This window comes from Cynara cardunculus, assembly GCF_001531365.2.
Source record: "Cynara cardunculus var. scolymus isolate 2C chromosome LG 8, CcrdV1, whole genome shotgun sequence".
NCBI lineage: Eukaryota > Viridiplantae > Streptophyta > Magnoliopsida > Asterales > Asteraceae > Cynara > Cynara cardunculus.
Genome location: NC_037535.1, coordinates 25551753 through 25577456, shown reverse-complemented (window position 1 = coordinate 25577456; position 25704 = coordinate 25551753). Strand labels below are relative to the sequence as shown.

Here is a 25704-nt window from a genome sequence, read left to right as displayed (position 1 = left end):
CGCCGCAACCATCATCCTCCGCGGCTGCCGGACTACCAAACCGTGGTTGCGTACTCCATCGGTTTCAACACCGGAGTTCACGTTTCTTTCTCTATTTGCTGATTGAATCTACTTGAAGTAATAATGGCAACAATTCGGAGAAGGAAGCAACCGGAGGATGAAGTAGAGCAGCGTCCGGATCCGAAGCTAGACGAAGACGATGATAAGGAAGAAAAAGCATCCAAGAGGTCAGAGAAGAAGAATAAGAGCAAAAATTATTCGTGTATTGATAACTGTTGCTGGTTTGTGGGATGCGTATGCTCGGCGTGGTGGCTATTGTTGTTTCTATACAATGCGATGCCGTCGTCTTTCCCTCAATATGTGACGGAGGCGATCACTGGACCGTTGCCGGATCCTCCCGGAGTTAAATGTTTGAAGGAAGGTTTGAAGGTGAAACATCCGGTGGTGTTTGTGCCGGGGATTGTGACCGGCGGACTTGAGCTGTGGGAGGGGCATCAGTGTATGCATGGATTGTTCCGGAAGAGGCTTTGGGGAGGCACTTTTGGCGAAGTCTATAAGAGGTATTAACTACTTGATCATCGTTTTTTGTTGCTATTTGAACTCGAAGGCAATTATGTTTTGGGCTTTTGATTGATTGCAAGTCTTAGGTATACCAAAAGTGCCACTTATATTACCATGGACAATAGACAGTTTGAAACGGAAAGGAGTGTATGGTAGTTTTTCATTCAAATGATTTGATTGATTGCTGGAGACCTGATTTTTGTAACTTACAAAAATGCTCAAAAAGGCAAAGCAGAGTTAAAATTGATTTGTGATCTATGAAAATTGGGCACTTTATGATCATTTACATGTTTTGTGATCTTTGACCCCTGTGCTTGTACACCTTTTGTGGTTAACTGTGGTCCCTTTTGGGTTTTACACTGTTGAAATAAACCCCAAAGTATTAGATAGTCTTCAATTTCTTGCCCAGTTACGTGGAAAAGTTTAAGTGCCATCATGCTTTATCTTGGCTTTTGCAAGGTATATTTGAATACATAGTTGGAGTTTCCTTTTTGAAAAGTGATGTTTCATCCAGAACAAGTGTTTTGCCCAAATATAAGTACGTAGATTTCTTTCTACACTATGGGTATTGTCCTTAGATAACATAGATGGTGTTATGGCAATATCTTATTTATTGGCTTTGTTATTAGTTCCTTTTGAGCAATTTGTTTTCAACTTTCAAAGCCACTCAAGATTAAGTTTATATGTGGTGGTACATTTTGAATGCTTTTTGTACAATGTTAAAATGTAATAATCTGCTGGCACGGTGGTGAAGGTTAGTCCTAGTTGTAAGTTACGCCATCCAAATGGAGATTCTGGTGCCTTGAAACTGAAATTCCCTTCTTCTTTCCACCATTTACTCCTGTGGCAAGGTAGCTTCCATGATGGTGGTTTTTTTTCAGTTATTTGTATCATTTATTCTTTGTATTATTTGGGAGTAACCATTCTACTGCATTAATTACTAAATGGTCTATTTGTATCATTTAATATATTTTCTTGTTTTCATTTGAGAGGCAAATTGGAAGTTTGGTAAGCTAAGGTTTTTTATTAATTTGATACATGAACATGGGAACATTCTTGATACCAACAGAAAAGCTATGCTTTGATACTCGAAGATGCAAACTCCCATATTGACACTTGAACATGAACCCTAGGCATAACCAGTTCCTAATCAGTAAAATAAGTCATGGATTGACGATATTTGTGTTATGTTGTAGGTTGAGTATTGTATATACTACATTTGGCTGTCAAACATTACCATTTCATGTGCAACAAAGGCCCTATACTTGATGAATTGCTCTGCCACAGAGCACCTTGCTCAGCTTAATGATTACACTTGAACCTGCAGATGCTGTTCAAAGTTGGGTGCTTAAGCACTTTGACTTCTAAAGTTGCCATACAACATCGCTATCATGTGTTTTTCAGAATTATTATCTTGTGGATTTTTTTGTCATATATGGTCACACACACTATTTATATATTCTCTTTGTTTTCTAGTTGGAATGGTCGAATCGGGTTGCATATATGTTGCATAGGAACTTTACATGTTAATATAATTACTTGTTATATAAGTGGTTTTGGATGTCTTGCAGGCCTTCATGCTGGGTACAACATATGTCGCTAGACAACAAAACTGGGATGGATCCTCCGGGTATAAGGGTTAGACCTGTCAGTGGACTTGTAGCTGCTGACTATTTCGCTCCAGGATATTTCGTATGGGCCGTTTTGATTGCTAACTTGGCTCGTGTTGGGTATGAAGAAAAAAATATGTATATGGCTTCATATGACTGGAGACTCTCATTTCAAAACACAGAGGTATATGTTTGCTTTATGTTTAACCGTTACTTTCATTCTAATTGTTGTTGCCTCGCACATAATTTGGACATCATTTTATGTTGTGCAGGTAAGAGACCAGACATTGAGCCGGATAAAGAGCAATATAGAACTGATGGTTGCTACAAATGGTGGGAAAAAGGCGGTTGTCATTCCACATTCAATGGGTGTTATCTACTTTTTGCATTTCATGAAATGGGTGGAAGCACCAGCTCCAATGGGCGGTGGAGGTGGATCAGATTGGTGCGCTAAACACATAAAGGCAGTGATTAATATTGGTGGACCATTTTTAGGTGTCCCAAAAGCCATAGCTGGGCTTTTCTCAGCCGAAGCCAAGGATATTGCATCTGCCAGGTTTATGCTTTTAACTTCAGTATGCATGTATAGTGTGTAATTGGACATTAAGGGGCCGTTTACCTAAACACTTACCCCGTAAGTGTTTACTGGTAAAATTCAACACTATCACTTACTTAGCGGGTAAGATTTGAGTTCACTAACTGTATGTAAGTGTTTACTGGTAAAAAACGACAATGTATGTAACAATTTACCTGGTAAGCGCTAACTGTGGTAAGAGTCGTCACCATCACTTACCAGGTAAGACTCTCGGTCCTTGCCTTCGCTCTTACCGGGTAAGATTCTTGGTCCTTGCCATAGTCATCCCGTAAGGTAATGTGACTTGGTAAGCGCTTACCCAAGTAAGCATTTGGTAAACGAACCGAAGAGGCTGTTTGGTTGGTTTTCCATTAAGTCTTGCATGGATAAAGCTGTATGTGTGGATTAATTTCTCCGTATAGTTTGGGAAAGTTTTTGTTTGGGAGAGCTTTTTCATAGATGGAAGGAGCGTGTTTTTTAATTTGGAGGGGCATATTTGCTAAAAAGTTGTCTTTCTGCATAAAGCTCCCCTCTCGAAGCTTACCGAATAATCCACTATCAAACAGTCATGTATAGCTGACCGAATAAGCTATGAGTCCTATTAAGCTCATTAAGCTGCTGACAAACAGGCCCTAACATCGGTTAGAAAACCATGTAAACGAGCATATGTTTACTATTTAAACAATGTTTCTAAGTCATGCATAAGTTCCAAATGTATATAACCATGTACTTATATTAAATGAACTCCTGCTTCTCTAACCATAGTTTTCAGCTCACTGACTATTTACAAAACTTGGAACATAATTTTAAATTGCAGGGCCCTTGCACCAGGTGTCTTGGACTCGGATTTATTTCAAATCCAAACGTTGCAACACCTAATGAGAATGAGTCGCACCTGGGATTCAACAATGTCCATGATACCAAAAGGTGGGGACACTATTTGGGGTGGCATTGACTGGTCCCCTGAGGAAGGATATTCTCCGAGTAAGAGAAAGCAGGGGAAAAACGACACTAAACTGTCCATCCAAAATGAGTCAGCAAGTAAAGTGTGTGAATCAACACAGGCAAATTACGGAAGGATGGTATCATTTGGAAGAGAAGTAGCAGAGGCACCTTCATCAGATATCGAGAGGATAGAGTTCAGGGTAAGGCTTTTGATCCCCGTCACCATTTGTTTTGCCCATTTTACCCTATCCTCATTTTCATTTCGTGGGTTTCCATCTTCGAGGATAACTATAGATGGGATCCATGAAATGAAGATGAGCAAAAGAGACCGCCAACTCACATAAACAACCACTCTACTCTTTTAGGTAGAAGTCAGCTCTGCGTACATCTCACCCTCCCCAGATCCCACCTCCGGGTGGGATATAGTAGGATTGTTTGGTTTGGTTTGGTTTCAAAAGAGACCAGGGGTGGACCCACTTTAATTGATACGGTGGCACGGTCCACTGCTTCATTCCTCCTTCGTAGTGTAAAAAGTTATAGGTTCGTGAAAGGTGCTACCATCATCAAAATGGTTTTGTGCAACCGTATATATTCTACAATGATACATAAGTTTCTCTTGGTAGAGTTGGTTTACATGGCTTTTCTCCCACCCCAAACTCTTGTCCGAATCCCGTTTGTGTCATTGTCCTCGGTCTTTAGCTTTTAATTTCAGATTTATTATGTTTTGAAAAGAATTTGCAATAAAAGACCGAACACAAGACCTCACACATGAAAAGCAAAGAACTAACCAATAGACCGATGATTATTTTGTCAAAAATATCCATATCTTTGTTTCTTATAGTCAAATGGTGCCACCACTTTGAAAAAAAGTCTAGGTCCGTCTCTGAAAGAGACTGCTATCATATTGTGGTCACTGAATTATATGCACGTAACTAAAGTAATGGTTGATGTTTAGGGTGCTGTGAAAGGTAACAATGTTGCAAATAATACTTGTCGTGATGTGTGGACCGAATACCATGATATGGGATTTGGTGGTATCAAGGCTGTTTCCGAGTACAAGGTCTTTACAGCTGGAGAAATTGTGGATATGCTCGAGTTTGTTGCCCCAAAAATGATGGAAAGGGGCAGTGCTCATTTTTCTTATGGGATTGCGGAGAATTTGGATGACCCAAAATATGCACATTACAAATACTGGTCCAACCCGTTGGAGACAAAGTAAGAATCCTGCTGCTTATCTTTGTCATGTTCTTTGACATTAAAATTTGGACTAATGTGAATGTGCATAAGGCTATGTTTGGCAAACTGGCTGATAAGCTAGGCTAGCTGTTAGCTTATAAACTAGTCATGTTTAGTAAAAATGAGTTGATAAGCTAGCTGTTAGCTGATAAACTAGTCATGTTTGGTAAAAGTGAGCTGATAAGCTAGATGATAATATAAAATGGCCTAAAATGATATGTTGAAAAATATAAGAGGCTTAATTGAGAAGAAGTTTCTGGAGCTTATTGAAAGGCTACTTGAAAAGCTTTTCAAAAAGCTAGTTTTTGGCTAAAGACTTGGCTTTTCAATAAGTTCAAAAAATAAGCTAGCTTATGGCCGCCAAACATGACCCAAGTACTCCTTCCATTCCAAAATAAACTTTTTTTTCTCCTTTCTGGCAAAACTTAAATTCAGATTTACATCTTTACCCATTAGTAATTATGGGGAAGGTTATAAACCCGTGAGACCAATTAAGAAATATTTGTTTGCATGATTTTTTCTCCTAAAATGCTATAATTTAAGGTATTGTTTCACATATATTTGTTTCATAATATGATAGTTTCACATATATTTGTTTCATAATATGATAGTTTCACATATATTTGTTTCATATTGTGCAACTCTTTTACGTATATTATTCGTTTCACTGTGTGAACCAAAAAAAAGTTTCATATGGATTTTTTTCACTTATATGAGCACAATCATATGTGAAACAATAGCTAAATCATAGCTCTTGATGTAAAAAATATCTTTTATATGGGTTTTCACGGGTTTGTATCCCTTTTGTGGTTCTCATTTGAACTATCGCCCTAGTAATTATTTATCATTCTTGAGGGATAATTTTAGTTATTTGTGTAATAGCCAAACCCTTGCATTAAACTATGCGCGGAGGTAAATATTTTTTGGTTGGTTTTCCATGAAGTCCTGTATGGATAAAGCTATCTGTGGGGATTAATCTGTTCGTGTAGATTTGGAAGGTTTTTGTTTAGGAGGGTTTTTTCATAGATGAAAGGATCGTGTTTTTTAATTGGGATTTGGAAGAAAAACTTGGCTTTCTGCATAATAGTCCCTCCTAGAAGCTTACTAAATAAGTCACTTTCTATATCATTAAGCCACCACCGAACAACCATGTATAGCTGACCGAATAAGTTGTTAGTCCCGTTAAGCTCGTTATGCCCCGTTTGGTTTGGTTTAACTTATATCGGTTTCAGGTTACCAAATGCTCCCGATATGGAGATTTATTCGATGTATGGAGTCGGCATCCCGACTGAGCGAGCATACATTTATAAGCTCACTCCTGCAGCAGAATGCTACATTCCTTTCCAGATTGACACATCAGCAAAGGATCAAAACGAGGATGGCTGTTTAAAGGACGGAGTTTATACCGTGGATGGTGACGAGACCGTCCCAGCGCTAAGTGCAGGTTTCATGTGTGCAAAAGGGTGGCGTGGCAAAACCCGATTCAATCCTTCGGGTATCAAGACTTACGTTCGGGAGTATGATCACAACCCTCCATCTAACTTTCTCGAGGGCCGTGGCACGCAGAGTGGGGCCCACGTCGATATAATGGGTAACTTCCAATTGATCGAAGATGTCATACGGGTTGCAGCCGGGGCCACGGGCGAAGAGCTGGGAGGTGATCAGGTCTATACAGGCATATTCGAGTGGTCCGAAAAAATCGACTTGAAGTTATGAAACTGAAACTTAAATTAAAACAGTATACAAAAACAAGATTGTGAAAGATGTAACTTTAAATTAAATGTGATGTATATTTGTTTTGTAAGATGTTGATTCCTGAAATACTCAATGTAGAATTTGTTTGTTTTTATATAATTTGTTTAAACAAACTTGAAGGGTACAAATAGATAATTACATAGATTCAGATATTTTTCGGTTTATAAAAACAAGCAAGTTTTTAGAAGCTTTTTGGTTGGTTTTTCATTAAGGGTTGATTATTAGCAGCTTAATGGGTTTAAAGGGACTTGAACTTATTTATATGACTATTTGGTAGTAACTTAATGACATATAAAGTGGCTTATTCAATAATCGTATATGAATGAGCTTATCAGAAAGTCGGGTTTTTTTCCAAACTTGTCTCCCCTAATTAAAACACACTCATTTCATCAATGAAAAAACTCTCCAAAACAAAAATATTCTTAGTTTATACAGATAGATTAATCCACACAGACAGTTTCATTCATACAAAACTTAATGGAAAACCAACCAAACAACCCCTTAAGTCCTGTATAGATAAATTTATTTGTATGGGCTAATATGTCTGTATAAATAAGAAAGGTTTTTGTTTGAAAAAGTTTTTTCATAAATGGAAGAATCATGTTTTTTTAACTGGGAGGAGCATGTTGAGAACCTTTTCTTAAAAACTTTCTGAATAACCCACTTTTTATATCATTAAGTCGCTACAAAATAGTAATGTATAGTTCATTGAATAAGTCTCACGAAGACTTAAGTTGCTAACAAACAGGTCCTTATTGAATCTGATTTTAGACTTTAACACCACCTTATATCAATCAAAAGTGAAATAATATTTCATACTTTAACATCTCTTGAAAAATAAACAACACTTAAAGGCATCTCCAACCCAACACTAAAAACACTAAAATTGAAGTGTGTTTCATCTCCAACTGGTCTTTATAAATTAAATATTAAGTTTATATAATATTGAATTTTTATAAGTACATAGATTATTTTTTATTATTATAATATTAAAAAATGTTTTTAATATGTGGTTAAAGTTGATTTTTTTAATATTCAACGAACCTACCATTTTTTAATATTTATTTTTTGTGGTTGGGTTACAAATAAACGGCTTCTTTTGGAGTGCACAAAAGATGCATCTTTGCTTTACGTTTTAAAAACATGTACCTCTTTTGGGTACTTTTCCCTAGTATTTGGATGATGTCACCTCCTTCCTAGCTGCTTAATTAGGCATTGATTAAGATAACGTATGGAGAAACAATGTATCTTAAAACTAAACCGGTCTGATATATCTTATTATGAAGTGGGGTTCAGTGTAGATGTGATATCAGTTGAAATTCAATGAATTTTGTTGGATCTGATCTGATCAGATCATGTATTAGACGTTTTACTATCCGATGGATGATTTGATTGATATGGTTGGCTCTAGGTCATGGAATTCCAACTCCCTCCTTGAATGATGCACTAGGTGTTTCTCCCCCTTAAACTATGCTTGGATCAAACGATGTTAAGATATGCACGTGCAATAGTTCAAGGTACAAAGGCTCTGTATAGCAACAACAATAAACTTACAGCGTTTTGACCCAGCACAGTGCAGAGAATTCCATCTGATGCATTTGTGCAGAGAATTCCATCTGATGCATTTGCTCGGCAGGCACGGATCATGTATGTAGGATCAATGTATTTTACATCAGCCTCATTAGACAGATATTCAAACAACAACAGTAACTAAATAAAAGAACACGAAACATATTTTTAATTCATCATGCCTCATTAGACGTATATTCAAGCAACAACAATAACTAAATCAAAGAACACGAAAACGGGCATCACGTGCAAAATCTAATATGATTTTTTACACTAACGGTCAATGTAAAGGTGTGAAGATGACATGACCCACGACCAAAATCATGTATTATCACATATGATTTTAGTATAAAATCATACAAAACATCGTTTTCTTATTTAGTTACTGTTTGACAATGTCTCATTAACCATGAAAACTCAAATTTTGCTTTAAATTGAACAAAATATTGTTGGGTAACGATGAAATAGAGGGGTAAACGAAAACCTGACCTAAAGCTTTGGTGGGTAAATTTGGGGGAAAAATGATCACACGCTGCTATTCGCTGGATTTGGGGTCTGAGCTTTGATTTCCCTTCTATTTCTTTTCAAAAATCCACCGAGAAATCAGTCCACCAAACGGAGAATCGTTGGTTCCTTATACCCCTCATCGCCGGTGCTCTCGATCCGCCATCTCCACCGCCAAGATCCTTCTCTTGGTTGTTTATTTCAACACACTTTCTTCTTCTCATCAACTTTTTTTCCTTTTCCGCTCGCAGATCTTCCTGGTAAGCTTTTCTCCTTCTCTTCTTATCTATTTCTTTTTACTTAGATCAATGGTTTTCCCACTAGTGGATTGCGTATCAATTCATACTTTTGAATTGCGTGGATCGGCTATCTGCAACTTGAACAGTTTAGGTGCGAGGTTTTTGCGTTTTGAGACAGACCGCATGTGATGGATGTTCCTGCTCTAATTAGTTGATTAGGGCCTTTGTTTCTCGTACCTCTAATCTAGACGACTTTTGGGGATTTTAAAACCCAATAAGAAGACCTGTTGGGGTTCTAGGGTTTTCAAGCAGGGGATTAGGTTCAAGTTATTGTGCGCAAAGTTATGATACAGCTCATATGCCTTTTGAGGCAGATTTCGTAGTTGTATACAATAAGTGCCGAATAACAAGAAGCTTGCAAAAGGACGAACCATGTTTGTTCCCTTATGCTACTAAAATATCATATTAATCACTTAGTTGCTTAAGATTGAAACCCTAAGACAAAACAAAATGGAAATTGCTAGTGATTTTAAGAAATTTGGGGGATTTAGGAGTAAATTATATATTTGCAAGTAGTACTATCAAGATGCTTGTGGCACTTCAGTTTCCTAGTGTTTGGCAGTCATCATAGAAACAAAGCTGAATTGTATTTCTCCTTGTTGAAATGAGTTAGCTGAATGAGTTTGATTGAATTTGGTACGACGTTATTGCACAATGGAGGTGAGAGCTTGAAAAAACTATGTGTGCTGCACAATGAATGCCTGCTATCTTAGTTGTATATATTTGATTATTTAATCACCAACATGGTATGCAACAAAGCATTTAGGTTTTAGCGTTACACATGAAATGCCACATAGTAATTTTTCATTATGCTTCTCTTTTAAAAAAAGACGTGGAGCTTGAAAGATGGAAATTGATGTAGTCTTTTACAAAGGATTTTTATAGGTTCAATGGTAACATGCAATGTTCTAAAAAGTTGAGCATTGATCTTCCCGTGCTTAATCTCCTCAGCAGGAGGTAAGCGGATGTTAGGCACACAAGCGGTTCATTTACAAGATATGAATGTTGTTGGAGTATTAAAACATGCTAGAATTAACTTGTGATACAATTACATTTTTAAATCGTTAGTTTCATTGTTTGATTGGTGCTATTACTTATTAGAGATGATTGGAATGATTCCCTTCAAGTTGAGAAAAGTCGACTGATGAATACAAGTTGAGATTGGTTAATGCCCGCTTATTTTTTTGCACTCTTGATTTAACAAATTAAGTGGTTGGAAACACCTAGCTCCTAGGCCATTGATTAAGTAGCACTAGCTTATTAATGTGGTGGGGCATCGCTTAACGCCTAGGTGGTCATTTAAGCAGCCTTCAGTGAAATTTTTTACAACCCTTGTACAACAAGTGTTAAGTTGTTACCAATGTCTGATGTTGGTCCTTAATATAAGTAGTCCTAAGATTTTATCTTTGTCCCTTTATGTTGGAATGGTTGGTGTTTATGTAAGCATGTGCAAATCCAAGTCCTTTTGTAAAGGATAATATAATCAAACACACTTGTATGATATTGAACAAAACTGTCATGTACTAAAGATGCCCTCAAAATGCACATATAATCACCTATTATCCTTGACAATTGGAATTATGGAGGACAGATCTGGGTGAAGATAATGGTTTAGGAAAACAACCAAGGGACCTGAGTTCTGTGGATTCATACCAAATAAACATTAGAATCTCTTGATCATGCACCTGAGATAGTGAAAGGCATCTCAGGTAAGAGTGATTATTTCACACAATCAAGGAAACACACTCAAACATTTCCAGTCATTTAATAAGTTTATTGATTACATTTATATGTATATAGTAAAACTTAACAAAGAATAAATCATAAAAATATTCGGCACTAACAATTTCTAGTACAATCAGATAAGTATTAGTGATTATGCTAATATCTAGTTTCCACACAATTTCATCATACTTTGATGCTACGATCCTCGTCATTCTGCCATCCATTCAGAAAATTCGGCCTCAAACTCTGAAGTGCTGCAGAAATAAAGACAAGTTTTGAGGCAGTCTTGTACTCATGTATGCTTGATGTTGTATATATAGTTTCCTGGATAGAGGAGGGACAAAAAGGCCAATCTTGTGTTTGCATGTTCAAGCATATATCTTGGAATAAGAACTCACCATGCTTAATGTTCTTAGAAACATAATCAACCACATCATTTTCTTCCTTACAATCTTGTATTTGACTTCTGTTGAAGCTTCAGTTAACGTTTTCATTTGGTTGAGTTGAGTTTCCTTTGAGATATATCATTTGGCTAGTTTTTTTTCCCCTTTTTTCCGTGGTGGTTTGACTTTGTTTATCCGCTCTAATGATATGGAAGAGAGAAAGTATTAGGAAAGCAACTAAAGAACTATGTTTCTAGAACTTCACACTAAATAAACCGCACGATCTCCACCCTTAGAAGGACAGTCATTACGGACATAAACATCTGCAAATTTATATTTTATGGTTTGTACACATCGTCTGCTTTGTTGATATTATATCAGAAGTCCTGCAAGCTGGATGTCCTTCATGCCTAATGAAAGCAACTGCTTCAACATTCATGGTTTGATCTGGTTGATTGCCCTTGATCTTTTGATCTCCTAAGACTATACTCGGATATGATGTTACATATTTCAATGCTTTATCGTACACGTATTGGGAATTTTTTGTGGCTATTGGTTAGTTACTTGAATGCTTTACTTTTGCAGTACCTTATTAGTGTAGATTAGAATTTCTGTTCAAGAATGAACCCGCAACAAGTTGCACAGTCCAGATCTTCTGCAAATGGATTTACTCGTAGAAGAGGTGAAAAGGAAATGGGGACTAGAGTGGAAAATAAATCTCAGCCTGGAAAATCAAATTTCAATAGAATGATGACTGCAGGTAGAACTTTCTTGCCTAATTGTCTTGTGACTTCCATGCTCATCATTTTAACTTCAGCTTCCTCAGGTTTACAAACTGGAAACAAAGTGGGAGTTGAAAGCCCATCACGTGAGCGACTGGTTTATATGACAACATGCCTCATTGGGCATCAGGTGGAAGTCCAGGTCACTGATGGATCTGTGTTTTCTGGAATATTTCATGCAACAAATGCCGAGAAAGATTTTGGTACCTTTTACAACATTTGTGTTGTTGTTGAGATAATGCATGGTTGATACATCTGTACCCTTTGTGTAATTGATCATATGTCTTCTAAAGATATACTTGATTGCTATTTTGCAGGAATAATCTTGAAAATGGCTCGTGTAACAAAGGCTGGTTCATCTCGAGGGCAGAAAAACATTTTGGATTCTGTTCAAAGGCCCCCTTCTAAAACGTTAATAATACCTGCGAAAGACCTCGTGCAGATTGTAGCTAAGGTTTGGTTAATATTATTAGTGTGCTTTTAATATTCACCATCTTACTTATTCGTATCTAGTGGCAGTCCATGTTGTATACTTGTATTCATGTGGAATATTTTATTTCTCTTGAGGGATTCAGCGATAACCTCAAGTGAAGTATAATGTTGTTTTGTAGGCTGTAGCTGGTATCAGAACAGTAGTTGAAAGTTTATAGGTGTTAGGACTGTTGTTGTAGGTTCGCTTATATGTACTAATGAAGTGTTTTTATTGGCCAGAGTGTATCCGTAACTAGGGATGGGTTGATGAATGAGCTTCAGCATGAAAAACTGCATGACATTATGATAGACTCCTCCATTTCTCAATCTCGGCATGTTGAGTTGGAGCGAGAGTTAGAACCTTGGATCCCTGATGATGATAATCCAGAATGTCCTGAATTAGACAATACATTTGATCGTCACTGGAACAGGTTCTACATCTTTATCTTGTACCATGTACTGTTATGGTTCTATTGACCTGTCTAATTTTATCAGGTGAATCCCAAAATGCATATATGTTTTCTGTTGTGGGTTGATGACTTTTTGATGTTGAAACAATTGTTTGGACTTCTTAAAAGCAAACTAGCCGTTTTTTGAACCTATTTCATGTCTTACAGTTACCATATATAAAAACCTTGGGTATGGCCAGGTGGTTAACAAGATTCCATGTTAAGGCATGATCTTAGGTTTGAGTATACCATTTGTTTGTATTTTAGTGGAACTTCTATTGAACGAGACTAGGCTACTCTTAACGTTGTTTCATTCATATGCATCTTTATTAACAGTCTGCTTGTCTATGGGATAGTCTTGTATTCTACCAGATTTCGCAATTACATCTGCACAGATCTGCTGAATCGAGAATAACTAATGTCCTATAGACAAGGAAGATGTTGAATTAAGCTCTCTGTTTTATTTTTATTAGTGGCTTTTGACATAGAAATGCCCTTCTCCTTTGGTTCCAATGTAGAAGCATGTTAAGTGAAACAATGTGCTATTTTTCTTGGGATGAAAGCTGGCAGTGCATATCTTCTTCGGTGATGACATATCCTTGATGCACCTGCATAATATCTATTGCAAGTAGGGTTGCGGAAGCGTATTAGAAACCATTTTAATTATTATGTCCTGATAGTAGCAACTTCTCTCTCTGTAATTTCATCATTCACATGATTAGTGTCGGATTATGTACATACTTCTGTTTAACCTAAATTCGGTTTATAGTAGGGAGGAGAAGGGAAAAAGTTTTTATTAGGGCTTAATGGATGTCTATTACCTTCTTGTACAAAATATCTATAGTCTGATGCATAAGAACCTTTCAGACATGTTAAGCGGCCACTCCTATATGCTATGTTCACATGTCAAAGGTACTCTGCCATTGTCAGCTTCTTTCTTATTTGACCTTTATCTATGGTCTTGTATTTTCTCATTCTTCATACCTGGACTGCTCTCTGTATACCCCTTTTCTTTGTCGTTAGTTGATGACTTGATGCTAATCTGACTTATTGCCAATTAGCTCGATAGAAATCAACTCTCCTGTGGCAATATCAAATCAAGCGATAATATCAGCATTTGATGATGAAATTGTAATTACCAGCAATATCATAAAACATGCATTGGATTTGCTCTTGACAGGCAAGAGGTACAAAGTTTCATGTAAAGAATCCCTTGTACAGGGGGCAGTACAAAGTATTTGAAGGGAACCAATTTGGCAATTGGAAAACAGTAGCAACTATGCTAGATAATATTCTATGTTAGTGAATGTCTATAAAATCTTTATCTCCTTCAATTTACTGATATAGCTCACAATTACTTAGGGGCTGGGATCAATTTGAAGCAAATGCAACATTATTTGGCGTAAAAAGTACCTTTAACGAGGAGCTCTATACAACAAAGCTTGATAGAGGTCCTCAAATGAGAGAGTTAGAAAGAGAAGCATTAAGAATAGCTAGGGAGATTGAGGGTGAGGATACCCAAGATCTTCACTTAGCCGAGGTAAGGGTTTCACTTCTTCAATTCAGTTCCTATGTAACTTACTATTTGTTTATAAATTACTTCTGCGAATTCTTACAGCTCATTACTTTCTCTTTTCATTAGGAAAGAGGCATTCACTTTCATGACAAGTTTGATCTCGATGAGGAAACCAAATATTCATCTGTTTTCCGCGGGGTTGATGATAGTGGTTATGATGAAAATGAGGACGTCTTGGATTCACAAAATAGTGAAACCTTCGGAGATGTTTCTGATTCTGTCATCAACAAGTCATCCAGTGACTTGGCAAGTGGGAAAAGTAACAATGGATCTCAAATACCATTAAATTTCTCGACATTGGTATTTGTCAACTTCTCAACTTTTGTCCTAGAGTTCTTTTAAGATTTGCAATGATAGGAGTAGTCTTTATCAAGGTTTTAAAAGGCGGAACCGGGCCTCGAGGCGTTTTCCCTCAACGAGGTGAGGCGTAAGCCTCGAGGCAGTCTGAGGTGTTACCCCGAGGTGGAAATATATATATATATATATATATATATGTATATGCCAAAATATGTATACACACACAAAATACAATATATATATAATACTAAATTACTAAGGGGGTTGGTTCAATGGTTCTTGACAGAGGAAAGGGTGAAACCGTGAGATAGGCTGAGAGGGAGTGGAAAAATTGGTTGCTTGGAGGAAGAGGAAAGGTCAAACCACACTTTTTGATCGAGAGGAAAAAAGAATTAGTTTTTTGGGTTTTAAAGTATTGAAAGTACACATAGGGGTCATTGGGCTTTGACTTTTAGTTTTTTAAAATAAAAAAGACACTTATACTATAAAGAGAAGTACCACTACTGCCATAAAACTTGTAAAAAAGCCAAAAAAACCACTACTAAAGAAGATCATCTGAGGCGTATGTCTTGACACCGCTTCAAGCCTCACTGGACCAAGGCGTAAGCCTCGTCCAGGGTCCAAAAGGCGCCGCCTCAGGTGCGGTTCTGGGCTGCCTCTCCTCGAGGCGAATGTCTCAAACGATTTTTAGAACCATGGTCTTTTTTGGGTCAACTAAGCCTGTATCTGAAAATAAAGCAAGGGGTTGTCATGATTCAGTATTCGACCTTCTGGGTAAATGAGTTTGTTTTTACTGAATTAACAATAAAGGCACTAAATAACTTTAACACAGTTTTCCGTCTTTTTTTTTTCTGGGTAGGGGAGGGGTAGTTCTGTTGCTGTCCATAATACTATATCATTTGGTACATGCATGCATTGTTTATGCTTATTGTGTTCGAGTATAACAATTGCCAAACACTAATTTTAGTGCTACATGATTTGTTATTATTCCATGTTATGCAGGCTGACATTCAAGCTTCTCATTTGAGTACTAGCAATGATCACCACCTATCTGGTTCTTTGGATGGTGAGAGGAGGTATGTATATTGGCTTAATATGTTCTGAATGTGTCATTTTATGTATAATGCACTTATAACATCTGTTCTGTCCTGAAATCTGACTATCCTCTTCCCTCCTTTCCTATGTATCTCACTGAGTCTTCGTTATTTCAGGATTCAAGACAATCAGACTAATCAACAGCGTGCCAGAAGTGATATAGCCAAAGAGGATACAGATAAGCACATGGTAGATTTCGTTTTTCACTACTTGCCACTTAGGCTACTTTTTTGACATCCACCATGACGCTATTAGCTTCTGTTTTCTTGTATTAGCTCCTGACTGCTTCTTTTCTATTTAACTAATGCAGCTGTATGAGCAAAGCCAGGCTCCAAAATCTGAGGGTTAGTATCTTATACTTTTGTTAATAACATGTGAAAACACTTCATTATCTAGTAGTCATTTACAGCATATCCAAAATTTATCATGTTTCATGAACATTGATACGATGGATATAATGTCGACTTTGGTTTGTCAAGAGTTTGTGTACATAAAATTTCCCCCCCCCCCGGATGAAAATTGAAACGATTTCCATTTTGAGGCGTGCCATGAAAATTACAGTGCTTTCTTTCTTGGCAATTCTTCCAAGAGCAGCACCTAGTTGTTACAAATTCTTGATAATTGATTTTGGGGCACAAGGTTCTTTTTTAATTTGCCAATTCAGAAAAGGGTATTTTAGACAAAATTTCAAAGTCAAATGCCTTGTTAAAACTACATACCGAGTCAAACATTGCAATTTTTGTTGGTGGAGAGAATCCCTGATACTTTATAGTCTATGTTGCAATTTTTATAAAGCACAATTAATACACTTGTATTGTAACATGATGGAAAGCTCTAAGAGGAAGATTTTAAATCCTTTTACATCTATAAGATGGAGTGGTAAAGTCCTTCCTAGAGAGCCACAAGTCATCCATGTACTTTGCCACAAGCATCCTGCTAAAGCTCTGTTCAACCCACTCACATCTAGGCTGATTTGTTTTTGGTCAATAGGAAGAATTAGAAGATTCCCGCATAGCTTCACTTCATATTGTCTTCAGTAAAAGAATATTAGACTGGCTGATCAATCCATCTTACATAGAGTAAATAGTAGGCAAAATTTTGTGGATATAAATATTAGTAACAATACAACGATGGAGGTAGGTTCATACGAGAATGGTACCTATTTAAGAAAATAAGAAAATGACCAAATTACATACAATCACATGTGATTTTACGTTAACGGCCGAAAAAGTGTGTGGGCGACCCTATGGCCGTGTGGCAAGGTCGCACGAATAACATGTGATTTTGTACGTGATGTTAGTGTAATATCACATGTGATTCGGCCATTTTCTTATTTTCTTAAATAGGTACCATTCTCGTATGAACCCGACTCTACAACGATGAGGTTATAAGAAGACCGGTCAAGAAAAGGAAGTTCAAGAAACATTGGAAAATAAGAGATAGGTGAAAATATAGGCAAGTGACTGGAAAAAGACCATCTCAATGAAATTCGCGGCCGGAAAAGAATTTAGGAAGATTGGTTTTAAGAGCAATCTAACGAGTATCTCATTTATTGAAAAGATCCCTGCTTAAGGTAGGCATTTAACGTCCCCTTATTCCCCAATTAGTTGAGGCCGCTTAATCTGCCACCTTATGATTTCTTAATCCATGTTTAGGCAATTGAGCACTAGAAGGTTATTTAGCCGCCAACCTTCGTTCAATACTTTTTAGAACATTGCTTTTATTTATCACAAGGCACTTAAGGTGAGGACTGAAAACAGTAAGAAAACACTTCACAGCCTAATCAATGATCACTGCTCACAGAAGAACGCAAAATCGGAAAAGGGATCAACTCCTTTGATGCTTTGAAGTCCTTCATCTTGGTTTGATGTGCTACCTTTGATAACTTGACACTCACTTGCATAATTTCCACCAATAATTTAAGTGGGTATAATGTTACCTTGAATACTTTTCTGTTTTTTTCATGTCCAGAGTTGCCTTTTCTAATAACTATTTTACTGCTATAGAGTCGTCACTGCAGCCAAATAAAGAAAGCGCTGATAAAGGACTTTCAGCGACTGCGACTGCATATGCACCATCAGTTGCCTCGTCTAAAGCTCAGGAAAAGACAAGTTCTAGTGAAGTATCAGAAGGTGCAGCCACTGTGAAGATACATGGGGCTACACAACCTGCAGTCTCTCGTGCACGGCCTGGTAGTTCTGCATCATCCACTTCAGAATGTGGAAATGCTGCCCCTGCTGCTGCAAGTGGACCTGGATTATCACCAAGCTCATCAATGGGTTCTCTGACTTCGGAAAAATCAACATTGAACCCTCATGCAAAGGTTAAGAATATATGGTTCTCATAGTTCTGTATGGGTGTGTTTGGTATCCGGACAGGATAGAATATGACATGATAGAACAGGACAGAACTACTGTTCAACGATTGGTAAGACAGAATTGGACAAGACATAACACATAAAATGACCAATTTACCCCTAATGAGTTGTTTAATTTATGTAATTTATTAAATTATAATAAAATAAATATTTTTTATAACAAAATATATCATTAGACAAGACGATTAAATTAAATGACACAATAAAAAGATTACGTAGTTTCCAATTTTTATTTTATACATTTTAATATTATTTTTTTATTATTAACATTTATTAAATTACATGAAGTAATCAAAATATAGAAAACATGTAAAAATAATATTTTGAGGACGATAAAGTGAAATTTTGAAAAACATAAAATACAATAATTCTTTTTGAAGAATGAATAATATGTAAAGAGGGAGATGTATTCGATGTTTTTAGAAGAGAATTATGTTTATTTTGAGGTTATATTGGTAAAATACAGGTTTGTTCCACCTTGTTTCATGGGGTGGGGGTGGAACACGCCTGTTACTCTTCATTCCACTCTGTCTGTACACATAAAAGTTCTACCAAAAGTGGAACAGTGATCCTTGTTCTGTTATGTAATATCCAATGTACCAAACTCACCCTAGAAGCTACAGGACTAAGACTTCCCATACCTTCTAAATAAGAATAATAATACTGATACCAACACTGGTGCGATAGTATTAATGATAAAACTGATTATGTTGGTAATAACTTGTCACAGTTGCTAACAAATATAACTCTTGTTCTAAATAAAATAGTTAGCTGCTTTGAAACATGCTATTCCTTTAATTGACGTTCTTTTTATGTCTATGTTTGTAGGAATTTAGACTCAACCCAAATGCCAAGAGTTTTGTTCCATCACCAGCACCTATAAGGGCTGCATCGCCAGTATCGGATGGCTCCTTCTATTACCCAGCTAATGTTGCTCCAGTCCCACATATGCATGGCATGCCCGTTGGCATTGGAGTAAGTTCTTATTGATGATTATGATTATTTGTTCCTTGTACTCCATGGCTTTGATCATATGGAGTGATGTGAAATTATATTTATAGGTTTTTACAAATTGGTTGAATCAGATATTTGTTCTGTTTCTATTATCTGCATGTGAATATCTCTATAAAGTATATAGAGCTCAGATACGGAAGGAGGGGGGATACATCCCAAGTACAGTTCAGATAACAATTGAGAACAGAAATATGCGTCAGTGGAGGTTATTCTTATGTGTCTTAGAATAATCCGAGTTATTTTTGTGAAATCCTATACTGCATTAACCCAATTGACATAGATGCCATCCCTAAGGAAGGGGATGTTTGGTTGGTTTTCCATTAAGTCCTGTATGGATAAAGATGTCTGTGTGCATTAATCTGTTTGTATAAGTTGAGAAGGTTTTTGTCTGGGAGGGTTTTTTCATAGATGGAATGAGCATTTTTTTTAATTGGGAGGGGCAGGTTTGGAAAAAACTTGGCTTTCTGCATAAAGCTCCCCTCTAGAAGCTTTCTGAATAAGCCACTTTCTAGATCATTAAGCCGCTACCAAACAGTCATGTATAGCTGACCAAATAAGCTGAGTCCCATTAAGCTTATTAAGCTGCTAACAAACAGGCCATAACACCATTTACCCTATATTAATTTACTTGAATAAAAGGTTGCTAAAATGTAAGAAGTAATGTCTGCCTTTAAAGTTGAGGTAAATCGAACTTGTTTGTTGGTTATATTTTTTCCTTTTGGCCTTTGTAAAGTTTGAATGGTGTGTTGATAACATTATTTCTGGAAAGATTTGAGTATGAAGAATGGGAAATGCCTGTTAATTTCTCTCTAGACTAGGCTGCTATCGAAGCTCCATCTACAAATGGATAAGACTTTAATTCAAGCGTTCGCTTTTTAATTGGTTTTTGTGTAAATTACATTTGTAGATGGGACCGTCGTTTCCTCCCCACCAGCCTGTTATATTCGGTCCACAAGGAACACCTTTGCAATCCCCCCAGACATATTTTCACTCAAATGGTCCGCAGGTATGTTGGTAACTTTTATTTACTTAACGCTGTGTTTTCAAATTTTAGAAGAAAAGAAAAGAGAAGGAAGTGATGGAAAAGATGGGAAAAGAAAAGAAAGGAAATGAAAGATCTTTTTTTTGTATAGAGGGAATCATGTTCTTCAGCAGGAGAGAAAGGAAAGGAAAGATGTTGTTTTTACAAATATACCCTTAATTATTTCCAGCAGGTTGTAATTGATGGCTAGATATGTAGTTTTATAAATATTCATAGTTATTATTGTTTCTTTTCTTCCCTTTCCTCCCACATTTGGGAGGAAAATCAAACATTATTTCTTCCTTCTCCTTTCCCTCAAAAAAACTTGAGAACACAGACATTTTTTTCTTTCCCCCTACTTTTCTTTCCCTCCCTTTCCTTCATGAAAAAAGACTCGAGAACACAGCATAAGTGATTTTCCTTCGAGTTTACTCTAATATAGTCGTGATGTTAAATGTATCGCAGTATGGACAGCAGATGCTTCTGAGTCAACCACGACAGGTGGTATACATGCCAACTTATCCTCCGGTAAGAAACTTGACTGTACCTTCTTCGTGTTTTTACAGTCTTGCACACCTGGTAACATAAAATGCATCCTTATCGTCACTCTTGGCTAACAATATATTCATTCTGTATTTGGGATAATACTCCCTCTGTCCTAGAATAAATGTTCACAAATGAAAATGACACAATTTTAGAAATGTGCAAGTATTTCACCTTTTTAATGGCCAAAAGACACTTCTGCTCTCGATAATAGAGAGAGAGAAACTTTCTTCATCTCATAATTAAGGGTAGAATGGTCAAGTGGGAATTTACTTTTGAAAGTGGACACTTATCTTAGGACAAACTAAAATAGAAATGTGAACAATTAATTTGGGACGGATGGAGTATAAACTAGCAAGTAGAGGATACAGATTTTAGTATTATATTCGATCAGAATATTAAGGGGCAGTTTACTGAACAATTACACGGGAAACACTTACCGGGAAAATTTAACACTATCAGTTACTTACCGGGTAAGCTTTTAATCCACCCAAACGGCATCGTATGCAACAATTTACCCGGTAATCGCTAACCGTGGTAAGAGTCGTCGCCCTCACTTATCGGGTAAGGCTCTTGGTCCTTGTCTCGCTCTTACCGGGTAAGACTTGGTCCTTACCATATTCATCCGGTAAGGTAATGTGACTTAGTAAGCGCTTACGTGGGTAAGCGTTTGGTAAACGTCCCCTGAATTGAGCCTCAAAATCTGTCAATGAGTTTTTTGGTATTTGAGGGTAATAGTCGTTATAATCAGTTCGTTCCCTAGCATGTTAAACGTGGGATATATATACATATACATATACACATATATGTACACACATACACACATATATACATATATGTACACATACACATATATATGTACACACACATATATACATATATGTACACATACACACACATATATATACACATATGTATACATACATATATATACACATGTATATATATGGGCTTAATCATTTGAGAATTCCAAAATTTGTGATATCCGTGAGGACTTCAACCTTTGAGGTTTTGTTTCACATTATTTTGTTTCATCTAACTATATTGTTTAATATATTGATTAACATACATTTGTTTCATAAGTATTCGTTTCACAATATGATACTCTTTTACATGCATTTTTTGTTTCACAAATACACCAAAAACGTTTATATTGTGAACCGAGTAGATGTGAAACAAATATATGTTAATCGATGTTCTAAATTCTAGTTTTTGATGAAAAGAAATCATATGCAAAAACACATGATGCCTAGTTCTCAAGGTTATCACAAATTAATGGGTTCCCAAAAGAAGGTCCCCCCTCTATATACATACATATATATAGAGAGAGCTGTGTTATCTCTTTTTATAGTGTAATCAATAGCTTTGAGTGCAACATGGCTTTCAAAAAGATTGGAACGTACATGATTATAATATGGGTTTGAAACATGGGTTGTGTTTAACTTGCTTAACGACTCTTGTTCAACCGTTGTAATGTATAAAAAAGAGCGTACAAGTTAAATGAGAGTTAGAATATAGAAAATGTATTATTATATAGAGAATGATAACTATTTAAGTAAATACAAAACAGTCAAATCGCATGTGATTTTGTACGTGATGTTAGTGTAAAATCACATGTGATTTTTATAGGTGATGGTGGTGTAAAATCACGTGTGATTCAATCATTGTCTTATTCTTTTAAATAGGTACCGTTGTTTCAACACTACTCAATATAAGCATGCATATATGATTGTAGGGAGAGTGAGGTAACATGTGTGTTTTATGACACAGGAAATGCCAACATATAAAGGAAGAGAGTTTTAGGTGGTTGATGATGAGGCGTTGCGGGCGGTTATGAAATGAGATGAATAATACAAACAAAAGCAACAGGCTGATCCAACAACAAAGAGGAGGGAAGGAAAAAAAGAAAGCATATAAGGAAGCGTGTGAGACTAACCGACATTGTGCTTTTTTCTTCTATTATTGTTATTGTTATTGTTATTAATATTTAGATTGATTGTGTTAATTGAAGCACATCTAAAATTGAAAAAAGAAAGTAGCCACTCCACTCCACTCCACTCCATTCCACTTTCATTGCTCAAGTTTGAATGGTTTTGCATTGACTTTGGTTACAAATTGCTTGCTTTCTTTCTTTAACCACACCACATATCCATCTAAAACATGACTTCCTAATGATGGGTATTGACCTCTTAAAAGCCTGAGCTTTACTGGCTGATCAAACGCACTTTGGTTCTTGTCTGCATCCCTACGCTATTGGCCTTCTGTTGCATGCCCATCATTGGTGGTTTGAAGCTCAACAAGTAATATTCTTGAAAAAGCTTTTCAGAAGCCTTCAAAAATCAGTATCCATTAAAGAAATGAAAAACTCATGAATACTTTAGTAACCATTCATTTGTACAGTGCGTACAAGTAACTGAAAATATTCATGATTTCTAATGCAAGTGTGCATACCAGACAAATTACTTATAATATATAGATACTTTACAGATAAATGATTATTAGGGTTTCTTTTTTAATACAGAAGTGGGTTTTTTCTGGTTCGAGAATTGACAATTTTTGTGATGGGTAATTGCATGCATATTTGATGTCATTTTCTGCATATCTTAATCTTGCTTCCATCCTCATAACAGCTAAAAAACAAGCCCCAAAAAAAGCAGACAACAAAAATCACATCATCACCCAATTCCAATTCAAATTCCAAATCCAATACCAACAAAATCTTAACTGTCATCTCACTGATACCCACACTACAAATATCTTATATTAATTATAAATTAAAAAAAATAATAAAATAATAAAAAATAAACAAATTTAAAGCCCACGATGATCACTTGGGCCTGGGCCTGGCCCAAGATTGGACATTCTGAGCCCTTGATTTTGGTTGAAAGAATTAATCTTCTCAAGTTTTAACCCGGCCCGAAACCTTGCAATGAAACTATCCGCTTTCGTATCCACATCTGGGCTAGGGCAGAACAGCGGCGACGCTACGGCGGACAACGGCGACTGAGCTTCATCGCCGTCAGGAGACACACTGCCGGAGCTCAGGGTGCTCTGAACTCTAACATAGTTCCCTTCCACCGCAAACTTCCAATCCGGCATCTTAAACGGCGGCATCGGCGGTGGCGGAGGAATTCTACCCATTGGCGACTCGCCGCCGCTTGAGCTATCATCAATGGTGTTAATGAAGCTCATATTTAATGGAACTCGAGGTTTTTCCGTTACGAATGGCGGTACTCTGGTTATTGTAGGTTTTGGAGCACGCGCCGCTGGCGGTGGTGGTGGTGGAGGTGGAGGCGGAGGGAGGGTTGTTGAGGAGGGTTTCTTTCGTCTTTCTTTTTTAGATGTAAACAGATTGTTGAGGACTGAAGGTGGAGGAGGCGGAGGCGGTGGTGGTGGTGGGGGCGGCGATGGCGGTGGGAGCTGAAATTTCACCGGCGGTTGAGGATGATGAAGAAAAGTATCCAAATTGTCAACACTTCTTTGCCTTTGTCTCTTTTTCTTCTTCTTTTGGTAAAAAGATGTAAAAAATTCTTTAGTTGCATTAGCACCAGTCCTTTTTCGTTCAACTCCGCCGGTTTTTTGATCGGAATCTTGAATTATCGGCAAGATCGGCGGCGGAGAAGATGGCTCCGGCGTCACCATTTTCCTTGGTTCTGAGCTTCTTGCCCTTCTCCTTTCTCCTTTACCTCTTTTTCTGATATTAGTTTCTCCCTTTCGGTCGGAATCTTGAAACGGCGGTAGAGACCGAACAGTCACCGGGGGCGGCGGAGGAGCTGTTTCCGGCGAGAAAACTTCACTGAACTCCGAACTCCTACTTTTTTCTCCGGCGTATTCAGCAGCATTGTGATATGTTCTGCTTAAATTCTTTCTTCCCATTGCCGGTGGCTGCGGCTGCGGCGGCAGAGACGGCGGAGATGGCAGTTGTTGGGGTGGAGAATACGATTCATCTTTAGAAGCTGGCGGCGGCGGCGACGGTGGTGGTGGTGGAGCATATGAATCTTCTTTAGGAAGATCCACAACCGAATCAACATGAATAACATCCTTAGTATCAGGATCTTGTTCTCGCCGGAAATAATACCGATCGGAGTCCAAACTCCGGTGACTATTCAAATGGGTATCATCGGAAAACCGCCATGAACCTGCACCTTGGTGGTTCCACGGCGGCGATAGCTCCCGGAGATCAGGGTAAGAACTAGTACTCCTATGCCTTCTTAACCCACCAATGGGTTGTTCAGGGAAATCATACCATTGATGTTGGATTATCGGCGGCGGAGTTGAAACCGTAGGTGCGGTTGAAAAATCCGATGAACTCCGATCAAATCCATTATCAAATCTCGATTTCTGATCATTATTAATGTTTCTACCAAGAAACCCAAATGCTAAAGCAAATAAAACCAACACCAAATTGATTGAATCCCAACTCTTTTTCACTAAATTTGGTCTAAAAATTTGAGATGAGAACGAAATAAGTGATGGGATTATATACACCATTGATATAATTGCAAATAAAAGTAGGAGGATGATGAGGACGCCGGAGTTGAAGAAGAGAGACGATGCACGGCGGCGGTAGAGTTCACCACGGCGGAGATTGGTGGTGCTTTGTATCCAAAACGGAGTTCTTGGTGTTTCTTCACCATCTTCTTCCATCATCTTGAACTTGAAGTGGGTGAGAAAGAAAAGGAAAGAAAGGGTTTTGAGGGGGAGCTTTTTGCTTTAAGCTTTTGTTAAAGTCACTTGTGTTGTGCCTAATCTTATAAAGTGTCTTCTATATATATATATATATATACACAAATTTTTTAAATAATAAATATTGATATTTTTATAAAAAATTAAAATTTTGTAAATGATGTATAATGTGAAGAAAAGACTGGCAAATAACAAATTCTCATACTTAACTTGTGACATATAATTTTATCTT

General features: G+C 37.1%; 3 protein-coding genes across 5 annotated transcripts; 2 read left to right on the top strand and 1 right to left on the bottom strand.

Moving 5' to 3' along the window:
* LOC112516913 (phospholipid:diacylglycerol acyltransferase 1-like) lies at positions 1–6768 on the top strand. The gene is made up of 6 exons (XM_025124163.1): positions 1–560; positions 2133–2355; positions 2444–2727; positions 3563–3890; positions 4646–4905; positions 6159–6768. The coding sequence occupies exons 1-6, from the start codon at positions 124–126 to the stop codon at positions 6640–6642; spliced, it is 2016 nt and encodes a 671-aa protein (XP_024979931.1). The 5' UTR covers positions 1–123; the 3' UTR covers positions 6643–6768.
* Positions 6769–8764: 1996 nt separating this feature from the next.
* Positions 8765–22810, top strand: LOC112516467 (polyadenylate-binding protein-interacting protein 3-like). 3 transcript variants are annotated; one of them, XM_025123524.1, is made up of 15 exons: positions 8765–9014; positions 11747–11921; positions 11988–12146; positions 12261–12397; positions 12655–12845; positions 14226–14403; positions 14506–14739; positions 15739–15812; positions 15948–16020; positions 16142–16175; positions 17838–18154; positions 19037–19183; positions 20130–20228; positions 20709–20771; positions 22557–22810. In XM_025123524.1, exons 2-15 carry the CDS (start codon positions 11783–11785, stop codon positions 22587–22589), a joined length of 1878 nt encoding a protein of 625 aa, XP_024979292.1. In that variant the 5' UTR covers positions 8765–9014; positions 11747–11782; the 3' UTR covers positions 22590–22810. The 3 variants fall into 3 exon arrangements, with proteins under 3 accessions (XP_024979292.1, XP_024979291.1, XP_024979293.1); XM_025123523.1 differs by having other exon boundaries at positions 11979–12146; XM_025123525.1 differs by lacking the exon at positions 8765–9014 and having other exon boundaries at positions 11838–11917.
* Positions 22811–23597: 787 nt separating this feature from the next.
* Positions 23598–25436, bottom strand: LOC112516373 (WAS/WASL-interacting protein family member 3). The gene has a single exon (XM_025123382.1). It carries the CDS (start codon positions 25434–25436, stop codon positions 23598–23600), a length of 1839 nt encoding a protein of 612 aa, XP_024979150.1.
* Between the last annotated feature and the right edge of the window lie 268 nt (positions 25437–25704).